The sequence below is a fragment of the Nicotiana tabacum genome, chromosome 6 (assembly GCF_000715075.1).
Source record: "Nicotiana tabacum cultivar K326 chromosome 6, ASM71507v2, whole genome shotgun sequence".
NCBI classification, from domain to species: domain Eukaryota; kingdom Viridiplantae; phylum Streptophyta; class Magnoliopsida; order Solanales; family Solanaceae; genus Nicotiana; species Nicotiana tabacum.
In genome coordinates this window covers 157,518,837-157,531,810 of record NC_134085.1, presented here as the reverse complement: position 1 = coordinate 157,531,810, position 12,974 = coordinate 157,518,837, and the positions used below count along the sequence as shown (strand labels likewise).

General features: G+C 37.2%; 2 protein-coding genes across 2 annotated transcripts; one reads left to right on the top strand and one right to left on the bottom strand.

The window, feature by feature from the left end:
- The first annotated feature begins 395 nt into the window (after positions 1–395).
- On the top strand, positions 396–5,041 carry LOC107815579 (putative serine/threonine-protein kinase At1g54610). Its single transcript, XM_016641189.2, has 7 exons — positions 396–1,051; positions 1,443–1,727; positions 2,646–2,963; positions 3,206–3,433; positions 3,792–3,892; positions 3,964–4,087; positions 4,461–5,041. Exons 1-7 carry the CDS (start codon positions 764–766, stop codon positions 4,815–4,817), a joined length of 1,701 nt encoding a protein of 566 aa, XP_016496675.1. The 5' UTR covers positions 396–763; the 3' UTR covers positions 4,818–5,041.
- A 604-nt stretch (positions 5,042–5,645) lies between these two features.
- LOC107815578 (pyruvate dehydrogenase E1 component subunit beta-1, mitochondrial) lies at positions 5,646–11,203 on the bottom strand. The gene is made up of 15 exons (XM_016641188.2): positions 11,048–11,203; positions 10,866–10,945; positions 10,702–10,770; positions 10,529–10,609; positions 10,402–10,428; positions 10,241–10,303; positions 10,063–10,149; positions 8,775–8,900; positions 8,007–8,140; positions 7,847–7,919; positions 7,707–7,772; positions 7,445–7,483; positions 7,191–7,315; positions 6,891–7,005; positions 5,646–6,149 (listed from the first exon to the last, which is right to left on the bottom strand). The coding sequence occupies exons 2-15, from the start codon at positions 10,914–10,916 to the stop codon at positions 6,072–6,074; spliced, it is 1,134 nt and encodes a 377-aa protein (XP_016496674.1). The 5' UTR covers positions 10,917–10,945; positions 11,048–11,203; the 3' UTR covers positions 5,646–6,071.
- Between the last annotated feature and the right edge of the window lie 1,771 nt (positions 11,204–12,974).

The window sequence follows — 12,974 nt, the reverse complement described above, 5'->3', positions numbered from 1 at the left end:
CTTTATCCTTATCTTGCGAAGGTAGATGGATTGTTTCTGGCTCAAGGATAAAATGTAATATCCACGGTGATCGTAGAGTCAATAAGGTATCGATATAATATAAGTAGAATAATACTTGATTTATCATATACTTTTCTCATTTCATTAAATAAATTTAATTTCATTATCAATCATGTCATTAATTAGAGAAGCATGTTTGACAAATGATGATTGAATTCCCAAAAAAACACAAATAAATGAAAGAAGGAGTCAAAAGTTCCTTAGTATATAAAAGGTTGCATTTTTTCTTCGCATGTCTTTGCCCAAACCATCCCCCACCCTTTGACTTTGGAGTTCGTGACTACCAATGTTTAACATTTTAGTTTTAATCAAACAAACACCTTGACCTAATTTTTGACGCAGACTAATCAGTACAAACATCATAAAGCATAAAAAAAAAGTCAGTAGTAGAAAAAAACCAAAGTCCCCTCAACTGAAAAACTGACCCCCTTTTCACTTCCTACAGTGGCATACCCCCCCTCTAACTCCGTAACCCAATCCACCTCTGCAGTAGTAGTATGTAGAGAGCTATAGAGTACAGAGGGTTTGAAAAATCACCATTGATCAAATCATAAAGACTGAGTTTGCAATAAATGCGAGCTAAAAACCAGTAGTTATTTTCATCTGTCTGGTTTTCTTTTAACACCCTTTTCATTCTTGTTTCTGAATATTCACCAAAAATGGCTGGTTAAATCTTGAACACTTCATTTTTTGTATACTGATTATGGGATGTGTTCTTGGAAAAATAGCTGCCGGAAAATCCCGCCGGGAAACCAAGAATTCGAATGCTTCCGATGGTGTTGGGGTTCCGGAGGTTGATGCCAAGATCACTCAACCTCCACCGACGGTGCCGGCGCCGTCAGTACCGGAGTATTACAGTCACAGAATATCGGGAAACTCGTTCACGACGAATCAGCAGCAAGGGTGGCCGGCGTGGCTTGTTGCCGTCGCCGGAGATGCAATAAAAGACTGGACTCCTCGTCGAGCTAATACCTTCGAGAAACTCGATAAGGTAAATGGTACTACTACTTCAGCGCAATGTACTGCGCTTTCATGCAGTACTTTTGCCGTGGGAAATAATAATGCATTCTTTGATACTAAGTAATAATGTCAGGGGAAGGTACAACCTACCACTCGCGAGGTATAAGATATTAAAGCTGCACTTTTTTTAGTACATTCTTTTTTTTTTTTGGCACCAATACTCCATTGTTGCCCCGACTAATCTGGATTCACTCCGCCTAATGCCCATTTAAGGGGAAGCTTTTTAATACATTCTTGATGTGCTGCAAAAGTAATGTACAATCTCTAGAGCCTAGGGGTGGACTGTAAAGGAATTGATACTTTAGGCTGTGGTAGTTGTACTTTAGTTGTTAAGTTTGCCTGTTTTAATGTGTGTAATGCAGATTGGGCAAGGAACATATAGCAATGTATATAAAGCAAGGGACTTGATAACAGGAAAGATAGTTGCATTGAAGAAAGTTAGATTTGATACATTGGAGCCAGAGAGTGTGAAGTTCATGGCAAGAGAAATACTTGTTTTGAAAAAACTGAATCATCCCAATGTCATCAAACTTGAAGGTTTGGTTACTTCAAGAATGTCTTCTAGTCTTTACCTTGTTTTTGAGTACATGGAGCACGATCTCGCTGGCCTAGCTGCTGTTCAAAAAGTCAAATTCACTGAACCGCAGGTTTTACTACCATCTCTTTTCACCTTCAGAAAAAAGTCGTTGGTCGATGTAGTTTTTATTTCATATATTCACTTGTGTGTTTAAATGCTTTCTTGGCTTTTGTCTAATGTACTAGTCACACACTTATAGTTGGTTTCCCCCAAAACAGTGCCCTTACCTGATTATTAGTATAGCCTAATTTGGTACTACTCTGCCAAAACACATACTTTTGTTTTGTTATTTTGTATGTAATTTGGTTTCCATTCGTTATGGAACCTGGTATATCTTCTCTAATCATGGAATGCTGTTTGTCGCCTAGCGTTCATTCTTGTGCTTTCTGATGTTACTGCTGGTCTTTTCTAGGCCATTGGGCCAGATCATGGTGTTTTTGGGGATCCAATGTTGAGCTGTTTCCAGATATTTCATTTTAGATAGTGCTACTGAGTGAAATAATGGTGCCTTCGATGTATCGAAATTTTCCATCTACTCAGTCAGCAAAGGGATTACCTCACAATTTGTTTTATCTTCACGTAAAAATTTCTTTTTGAACGATAGTTCCGCTTAAGTAGATCTGTATGCAGAAACGTAAAAGATATTGAGTTAGCTCAGTTTCATGTATCGAAAGGCATATGGAATTTTCTTTACATGCTCTTCTTGGATGATGAATAAAAAAATTCTAATTGGATATATTGTACTTGTACTATTAGTTATGCAAATGGTATGGGCTGAAAATCCTGTTAAGATCACAGTCTCTGCATTTCTCAAGTGCGTTGCCTTGAAACAATGGATCATTATTGTTTAAGTTATCTGGTTGACGATTTATCTGTCTCCCCAACTAGTTTCAGACTGAGATGTTCATTCAACCTTTCCTTGTACACCTGAGCGAATTGTCTATTATCAGCGACTGGCTGAGTTGTCTAGCTTTATATATTATTGCAGGTAAAATGCTACATGAAACAGTTACTCTCTGGTCTAGAGCATTGTCACAATAATGGGGTCCTCCACCGTGATGTAAAAGGTTCCAATTTGCTTATTGATAACGAAGGGATACTGAAAATAGCTGATTTCGGGTTAGCTGCATTTTATGATCCTGAACAAAAGCAACCTATGACTAGTCGTGTTGTGACTCTCTGGTACCGTCCACCTGAACTTCTTCTTGGAGCTACTCGTTATGGTGTTGGTGTTGACCTGTGGAGCGCTGGTTGCATTTTAGCTGAGTTACTAGCAGGGAAGCCAATAATGCCAGGCCGAACAGAGGTGTTTTACTCTTTGTATGACTTTCTACATTTGATATAAGACTTCTTACTTTCCAGAAAATCAACTGTTGAGACTCTGATATGTTACGTTCTAGGTTGCCCAAATTAATACACTGACTTTCAAGCTACATAAAAAATTTATTCTGAAGCAAATAATTAGGTTTGGTCTGTTGATTATTTACTTTCTTGAGGCACAGATGTCAAGATAAAGTGACTCATTTGGACATTCTTTTGGCTGCTTAGGTTGAGCAACTCCACAAAATATTTAAGTTGTGTGGCTCTCCATCTGACGAATATTGGAAGAAATTCAAGTTACCAAATGCTACTCTTTTTAAACCACAGCAACCTTATAAACGCTGCATTGCCGACACATTCAAGGATTTTCCATCGTCTTCACATCCGCTCGTTGAAACACTTCTTGCTATTGATCCTGATGAAAGAGGCACAGCAACCGCAGCTTTGAACAGCGAAGTAAGTCATCTGATAATCTTTAAAAAAATGTCGTTATATCTTAGAGGTGGCTTAGTTTGATGTCTGATGCTCTGCTCCGCTGTTAACATGTCTTTTCTTTCTGATTTCAAAGCGGCATTTATTTTGTTCGGAATTCTACTCCGTTTAAGTTACTGGGTTCTGAATTAGTAATTTGTACATATTCAAGAAATTTCTTAAGACAAATAGAAGGTTTGGACCAAAGCTACTGGGTTTGGCCGAACCCCTAACCGAAGCGCTAGCTCTGCTCCTGCACTGTGCTCACATGTGCTTAGAACTTAAGTTGTACAAGTGAGTTGCTGTATTCTATTTCTGATATATGGGTACTTGTAATATACAGTTCTTTACAACTGAGCCATATCCTTGTGAGCCTTCAAGTTTGCCAAAGTATCCTCCTAGCAAGGAAATGGATGTAAAACTGAGAGACGAAGCAGCCAGGAGGTGTGTTCTATCAATATTGAAATATGTTTCACCATTTGCTTGTCGTCCACTGAGACCTATTTTCTTTATAGGCAAAGAGGTTTGCACGGAAAATCTCAAGCTGTCGATGGCACCAGGAAGGTGAGAATTCGTGAGAGAGCTAGCCGTGCAATTCCAGCTCCAGAGGCAAATGCAGAGCTCCAACCAAACTTAGATGTAAGTGAGACAAACTTCATCCTTTGTCTATATTCTTGACTGTCATGTCATCTCATTATATTAGAGAATGGGACCGATAAAGACGTTGAGCAAAAGTTCCTTTGTCATCTGATATATGTCTAAACTTTGATATGTTGTGTTTGCTCTTGTTAGATGCTTCTAAATAGTGTAAAACATCAGTCTGTTTCCTCCTAAAATCTCTTTGCTTTACACAGATAGTATGGAAATCGTTTGGGAGCAAGGATTGCTATAAAACTCATTTGCCTACATCCCGACTCCCCTTCTTATCTACTAGTCTTTTCCCTGTCAATTTCGTATTCTTTTCTTCATATTCATCACCACTTATTTTTCATCACCACTTCTTTTTCTTCAGAGGTGGAGAGCGATGACACAAGCCAATGCTAAGAGCAAGAGTGAGAAATTTCCTCCGCCACATCAAGATGGAGCAGTCGGATACCCTCTTGATGCATCACACAACGGTCCTGTATCATTCAATGTAGCTGAGGCTTCTTTTACTTCATCAAATTTTGATCCAAAATCACGATCTTTGAGAAGTACAAAAACTACAGCTGGGACGTCGAGGCAGAGGAGAAATAAGAAAGAAGAGCCTCATATGGCTCCCTCTCGTAAGCTTATCCATGCATTCCTTCCATCTTCTGTTAGGCTATCTATAGATATGAGACTAAGGGGTAGAGCTTCTGTTTCGGAGACATTTAGTCACCATAGATAAGAGGAAGATTCCCAAAGCAATAAATTTTGTGGCTTCAAAGGGGATTTTCTTTCCTGTTTTCGGTACATGCAGCCTCCCTTTTGCTTGTTATTGTATTCCATGTAATTATTCAACAGTTTTGTGTATGATTCGAAATAGATGTATCACATGGATTTGGGGTTATAATTTACACCCAAAATCCATTGTATAGTTGCAACTCATAATCTGATTGCAGCCTCTACGTAGTTCTTTGTCTCGTTGGTTTCTCATATTCTTTCAGCTTTACTTTCGTCTCTTTGTAAAAGAGTTGGGCGTTCTTATGCTAAGAATTTCCAAGTTGTTCCACACCCTGGTAGTTGCCTGAAATTAACTCAACATTTTTTCTTTAAATACACAAGTTACAAAGCTTGACTACGATTATGATATATTTTGTGGAAAATATTTTCCAGAAAGAAACATATATTAAAGATTGATCATAACATTAGCAAATTGAAGAGCATCTTGATGAAACTTTTGAATTCTTAGGATTAATAATAATATTAATGTGTTCAGTTGAAGCAAGTAATATAATGTTAAAAGTTAAGAGAGTTGTATGAAAAATAACTACCATCCTATAAGTGAGAGAAGTCATTTTTCCCCCTTTGATAAAAATTTGTCCTATTAAGCTACCCAATTTTTCATGCCAATCATGTAAATCGTCAAAATCTCATACTAGTAGAATAATCTTTAGGTTATTCAATAAACAGAAACTTAAGAAGTTAGATCAAGTGATATATTGTCATTTGCAAGCCCAATTCTCTTCGAAAACTGGATGGGTGTTATTGATCAACTCATTAGGGATTCCCTGGATTTGCCGCTAGCAAATACTAATACAAGAATAGATCAAATTATACATATCAGCATAAAGTTTGTTCTCGTGAACCATTTAATACCAACAGCAGTTGAAACTCAGCAACGACGTTGCAATGAGATCGACTACTTGCTCTTCTACCAGTAGAAGTATGTGTTTATCTTACATAACATTTGGCAACACCAGTGAAAAGGAGCAAAGAACCGGCAAAATTTATTTTCTACAAGTTTTATTTCAGATATCACTCACTATTTTAGTTTCACTTTAGCTTTTTCTTCTCCTCCTTCCTTTTTCATGGTTAAACTAAACTTCTCAGGGGATGGTATAGCCAGAAGCATCTACTCACAGACGGATAAAGAATCAATATCCACAAAGAGGATATAAAATGCTTAAGACCGGCTTGGTAGGCTTTGTTTATACCAAGCTTAAGCAGTTGCAGCCATTGGAACTGATTTTGCTGCTCTGTAACATGCCCTCTTTGCTGCACGAACAATATCTTCAACCTGTACAGGCAGATTCAGATATTTCAGAAGGCAAGACAACCAGTGATGTCAACTGTTATTAGCAATTCACCAATAAATCTATTCCCTATGAGCTTCTTGGTTTATCCACTGTTCTTATGTGAACACCTTTACACCTTCAATGTTCACACATACATAGCTGTTTGTGTGTTCAAGACATATGACCCTTTTCCGGAGTTGATATGATAAGACTTCATGAACTTGCATACACTTGTGTTAATCTCTCAGTAATTTTGTCGCAAACTTTTTTTTCCATTTTCTTCTCCCTATGCTGCAAATGATACGATGTGGCAAACACTGCATTAGTTAGTATGATACGAATACTAACTATCTTCTACCAGCAGACCCTCTTTCCAGAGTACATCAAACACTAATCTTTCAACATCATTCAGTTATGCTGTCATTGTAAGAGAACAGACAGTTTAACGGATTCTCATGTCTTCTTTTCGCCCTTCACTCCCAACCCCTTTTGGGTTGATAAAGCACCATCATCACTAATCTTTCAACATCACTCAGCTATGCCATCATTCTAGAGAACAGACAGTTAATGGCTTCTCATGTCTTCTTTTCACCCTCCGCTGCCATCCCCTTTTGGGTCAATAAAGCACCCTCGTCGACCCAGTTAGTGGTCATATTCGCCATTTTTACCACAAGCCATAACTAGGATCATATGAAAGCTGCTCCTATTTACCGGTAAGGGAGGAAAAAAGGGTGGGTACTAACCTGTGGAACAGCCATCCTTTCCAGATTTGCTGCATATGGCATAGGAACATCAGCCCCAGATATCCGCTCGACTCGGGCATCAAGATACTCAAAACTTTCCTCCACCACAGATGCACTGATACAAAAGGAATTTATAGTCTAGTAGGCTTGATTGACCAAACACAGGAACAAAATAAAGATTTTTTCTGCCTTCTTTCTTTGTGTTTTTTTTTTTGCGGGGGGTTGGGGTGGGGTGGGGTGGGGGTAGGGGTGGTTGTCACACAGAATTAAAATAGAATCAGGGTAAAAGTCTGTGTAAACCAGATCTCAGCTCCAACACCGTGTTGTGGGAACCCTTCTTCTACAGTGACAAGTCTGTTGGTTTTCCTCACGGAAGCATTAATGGTGGGTCTATCAAGTGGACGGATAGAGCGCAAATTTATGACCTGTTGACCCCCGAAAAATAGAAAGACAAAAAGGAAAAGAAGTGAAATGAAGCTGGAATGCTTTCGGCACATTAACATTTTAAAATTTAAAGGTAAAACTGGAATATGAACTCCAGGATTCTCACATACCTCAGCACTAATTCCTTCTTTTGCAAGAATTTCAGCAGCCTTCAAAATTCAAAAGTTATGTTGAAACGAATGATTAGAGCCAGAAACAGTGGCATGCTATACATTCTCTATGCAACATCTAATATGGAGTACTAAATCCGACCAGTTTTTAGTTTTTGATGAAATTCAGAATACAGAAGCAGATCATGTGTTGCAGAAGAAGGATTAATCAGTAATGTGTTCCGAAAAACTCAAACCCTCTGATACAAAAGGACAGACGAACCTTGAGAGCATAACCGACCATCTTTGAGAAAGCAGTAATAGTGACATCCTTTCCTTCACGTTCTATCTGCCAATATTTGTAAAGTAAGGAACAGCAGCAACATATAAATATAAGAAACAATGACAGAAAGCACCACTTGCCTTAGATTTTCCAATGGGAAGACAGAAGCTAGAATCAAGAGCTTCAGCTGAAACAGGAAAAGACTCACCATATCTGCATCATTCAAGTCATATGATGATGGTAGATATTAGAAGCAGAAAAGTGTATCACTTGAATAGCTAAATCAGCAATGCAACTCACAGCAGTTCATTTTCCAGAAAAACAACAGGATCTGGATCCCTGATAGCAGCTTTTAGCAGGCCGCGAGCATCTTCAGAAGAGTATGGAGCTAGCACCTTCAATCCAGGACATGCACCATACCATGCAGCATAGCACTGGAAAAATAACAAATGGAAGAAACGTTGGGCTTACAGTAATTTAGATGTGCATATGACATAAAAGCATGCGAACAACTCAATGTAAAAATGACAAACTTCTAACATCCTGTCACCCAGATGTTTTTTTTTTTATTTGACAAAGGTAACAGAAAAGTGTCACCCAGATGTTAGTGTCAAAACAACTTCAAGTTGAAGTAAGACTAATGTACAATGCTGTTCCACAAGTTGTTGGCATGATGCCTCATTGATCCTTTAAACAAAGTAACAATTACTTGTATTTCACCAGGCTAACTTAACCATGTCACTATTGACTCATTACTGGAATGAACGCACCAAATACCACATTGAGTAGAAGATTTAACTGAAGAAAACAACTTTTTACACATCCAATAGAAACCAAGAAAACAGTATAAAACATCAATATTAACATTGCTATAGTTCTTCCGGTTCATCCGCTGATCCATTAACTAGTACACAATAACTTTCAGTTTCAAACAAAGATTAAATATTTACTGCAGCACCTTTTAACAACAAGCTCACGTGATGCTTAGCTTGGTTTAACCTAACTTACAGGAACTCCAACAGCCATACCAGGAAGCACAACAAGTCCCATTTCAGTTGACAGACATACCTGAGAATGCTGGGCACCAACTCCAGCTGCGGCGCCATTAGGACCCCTGAAGACGATGGGGACTGATATCTGACCTGCTGACATGTAGTTTGATTTTGCAGCAGAGTTGATAATATGGTCAATTGCCTGCATGAGTTCCAGAAAGAATATGCCATTGGTCAGCTTTCAAAAGGTATATAAACCATAACTCAAGAAATACTGACAATATAACAAGTTTGTACAAATATGATTCCAACATGCTGAAACCAAAATATCATGATCTGATGCAGTAGAACCTTTTTTTTAATTCAAAGAGGAAGACTAAGATGCAGATAGAAACTTGGCAGGAGAAAGTAATAACAATCCCCATTCCTCCTAATAGAACATCTTTAGGAAGCTATTCCTGATTTCCTTCCAATTTGGAAGGAAACGAGCCCCAAATAGTTATATACCATTTGGCCAACAATTACTTGATTGTGTAGCATGTGTGACAACCCAGCTAATCACGACTAAGCTACAGTTTCATGCATCTTAGAGCTATAAATTACCATAAGAGACATCAGACTCCTTGCGTCATAATGATTGAACAGAGTTCAATATAAACAAGGACCATGCATTAACTTCCTAGATAAAAAAAGGACCCAGCATTAACTTCATAGTTTTACATTCAAGACTGTTGACACTAATTCAGAAACAAAGCCTTTGTGTTACCATCCTATGTTATATTTAGTTCAGACTGCAATTTCTCTCACTTAAACTCAACATAATATTCTTGCTGTGTTGGTAATGTCATGCATTCCTGTTTGCAAGATTTTCGTGACTACAGTAGCGATGGGCATCCATTGCCCCTGATAAAACACAAGCAGAAGTAGAGAAAGCAGAAGAAAATGTTCAATAAATGCAGCCCATCTCAGAGGCTCAAAACCAAAATACTAAATCACCTTTTGTCCTCAAGGACTACAAACCTAACCCCTCCTCCTCCCCCTTTGGCATTTTGTTTGTATTTCTTTGCACTAAATTTAATACAATCCACATAAGACACACAATACAGAAACGACAGGTTATACCATCTCAAATTATTAATCCGACTCCAAATTTATCATGCCATAATCCAACCTCTTACAAGTTATGCTTGTGACAATATATACCACTCGACAAGCTAAACATCATAAATGACAGTAGTTAACTGATACAGACAGCTACCATATGTGCGCCTCTGTCAATGATATTGGTGGATGGTTTATTCATATTTATGTCTTTATCTAAAAAATTCAAAAGAACATAGTATCCGAGAGAACAGAAGTCTGACCTGCATTGAAAAGTTGAAAGTCATGAACTCTACAACGGGCTTCAGACCATAGTAAGCAGCACCAACTCCAATTCCGGTAAATCCAGCCTATAAAACAACATAAACTGTTATGAAGTGCCTAACCATACAAATCCACCCACAACAGCAGCTTATTAGTAACTGAAGCCCAAGGATCAACCTCAGTAATTGGTGTATCAATAACTCTCTCTGGACCATATTTATCCAACAGCCCCTTCGAAATCTGAAAACAAAAAGGGAAAAAAAAAAGAAAAAGGTCAAGAACAAAGAACAAAGCAAACTTTATTAAACAAAAAAAAAGGTGAAAAAAGAAAATCTAACCTTGTAAGCGCCTTGATATTCACCAACCTGAGTCAACACAGAATTTTGAAAAGAATTAAAATTAAAATTCAAGTTTTGCCTTCCAAAAAGTTAGAAAAATACAACACCAAAAAAAAAAGGTTTATACCTCCTCTCCCATTATAAAGACCTTAGGGTCGGCAGACATTTCTTCATCTAGAGCAGAATTTAGAGCATCACGAACAGTCATCTACACAAGTTTTAATACAATGACTTTTTATCAACAGAATTAAACATCAAATAAACGTATTGGAGTGCCAAATAAAAGTTACAAAAAATCACCTCTTTAGCTGCTGAAGAAAATTTTCTAGATGCAAATACCCTGCTTCTCAACAAGAACTGATTCATATTCTGAATCCCAAAAAAAAAAAAAAAGAGAATCCATTATTCACAAATAAAAATATCAAGTAAAAAAAACAGTGATCAAAACTTAGTTAAGTTCTCACCAAAGCAGAAATGCCTCTGTTGGCCATTCTTCGACCAATAATTCCAGACATATCCACTTCCTTATTAGCTAATTAATGCCCTAATGAAAACCACAAGCGAATTAACATAAATATGATGAATTAAATACTGACAGAAAAGTTTGAATAATTATAAACTTCGATCTGGGTATTGGATATAGAACCTCTAGATTGGGTGTTTGGCGGATGCAGACGCAAACAACAGTCGAAACGAACACAGAGAGTGAAAGATCGGGAATGTTAGAGAGAGAGGAACGTGTAGTGCGGCTTTTTTATTAAGTATAATAAATAAAAAATATTGTCGTTGGCGGCCTGGGGTTGAAGGAAAAAAAAAGGAAATAGTATGAATAAATTTATACTACTCATAGTTGTAATAATTTAAAATAAAAATAAATATTACAATATGTTATAAAATAAAGACTGTAAAGTAAAGACAAGTATATAGAGAAACTGTTATATTATTCGAATTCAAACTGATGTATATAATGAACTGAAATCTCTTCTATTTATAAAAAAAAGGAAGCTGCTATGTAAGCTGCTACTATACCGGATATGAATAATCTTTTACTAAGATCAATATTTATCCATAACGGAGTACTGAAAGGATAAGCTTATTATACCAATATGGATAATCTTCTACCGGAGATAATTTTTATCCATAACTGGGTACTAAAAGGATAAGCTTATTATACCTGGTATGGATAATCTTCTATCGGGGTAATGTTTATCCATAACTGGGTACTGAAAGGATAAGCTTATTATACCCGGTATGGATAATCTTCTACCGGGGGTAATATTTCTCCATAATCGGGTACTGAAGTGATAAGCTTCTTCAGGAAGCTTATTTCCAATAGAGTACTAAATAGATAAACATATTTACGGTGGAGTCCCATATGGATAAGCTTCTTCAAGAAGCTTATTTACAACGGAGTACTAAATGAACATCCATAATATAATATATTTATAACACTCCCCCTTGGATGTTCATTTAAAAGATAATGTGCCTCATTAAAACCTTACTAGGAAAAACCACATGGGAAAAAATCTCAGTGAAGGAAAAAAAGTACACATATTTAGTAAGACGCATTGCTAGGTGCCTCATTAAAAACTTTATAAGGAAAACCCCATGGGAAAAAACCTTAGTAAGGGAAAAAAAGTGCATCGCGTATTTTACTCCCCCGATGAAAACCTTGTTTCAAATATTTGAGTCTCCGCATTCCAATCTTGTATACCATCTTCTCAAAAGTTGAAGTTGACAAAGATTTAGTGAATAAATCTGTTGAATTATCACTTGAACGGATTTGTTGCACATCAATGTCACCACTTTTCTGAAGATCGTGTGTGTAGAATAATTTTGGTGAAATGTGCTTCATTCTATCTCCTTTTATAAATCCTCTCTTCAATTGGGCTATGCATGCAGCATTGTCTTCGTATAAAATTGTGGGTCTTTTCTCACATTCCAAACCACATTTTTCTCAAATAAAATGAATTATTGATCTCAACCATACGCATTCCCTACTTGCTTCATGAATAGCTATTATCTCAACGTGATTTGAAGAAGTAACAACAATAGATTGCTTTGTGGAGCGCCATGATATGATAGTACTTCCATATGTAAATACGTAGCCGGTTTGAGATCGAGCTTTATGGGGATCAGATAAATAACCTGCATCTGCATAACCAACAAGGTCTGCACTATCTTTGTTAGCATACAACAAACTCATATCAAGAGTTCCCTTTAAATATCGCAATATATGCTTAATCTCGTTCCAATATCTCCGTGTAGGAGAAGAACTATATCTTGCTAGTAAATTAACAGAGAATGCTATGTCAGACCTTGTAGCATTAGCAAGATACATTAGTGCACAAATTGCACTGAGATAGGGTACTTCGGGACCAAGGAGTTCCTCGTCCTCTTCTGGAGGTCGGAACAAATCCTTATTCACCTCAAGTGATCGAACAACCATTGATGTACTCAATAGGTGCGCTTTGTCCATGTAAAAGTGTTTTAAGACCCTTTCTGTATAGACAGATTGATGGATAAAGATCTCGTCTGCTAAATGTTCAATTTGCAGACTAAGACAAAGTTTT

Coding starts and splice junctions, on each gene's coding strand:
- LOC107815579 (XM_016641189.2), top strand. CDS start 764: ATGGGATGTGTTCTTGGAAAAATAGCTGCCGGAAAATCCCGCCGGGAA. Junction 3,434..3,791: donor CCGCAGCTTTGAACAGCGAA/GTAAGTCATCTG, acceptor TGTAATATACAG/TTCTTTACAACTGAGCCATA. Junction 4,088..4,460: donor AGCTCCAACCAAACTTAGAT/GTAAGTGAGACA, acceptor CTTTTTCTTCAG/AGGTGGAGAGCGATGACACA.
- LOC107815578 (XM_016641188.2), bottom strand. CDS start 10,916: ATGTCTGGAATTATTGGTCGAAGAATGGCCAACAGAGGCATTTCTGCT. Junction 10,150..10,240: donor TTGATACACCAATTACTGAG/GTTGATCCTTGG, acceptor GTTGTTTTATAG/GCTGGATTTACCGGAATTGG. Junction 6,150..6,890: donor AAAGGATGGCTGTTCCACAG/GTTAGTACCCAC, acceptor CTGCCTGTACAG/GTTGAAGATATTGTTCGTGC.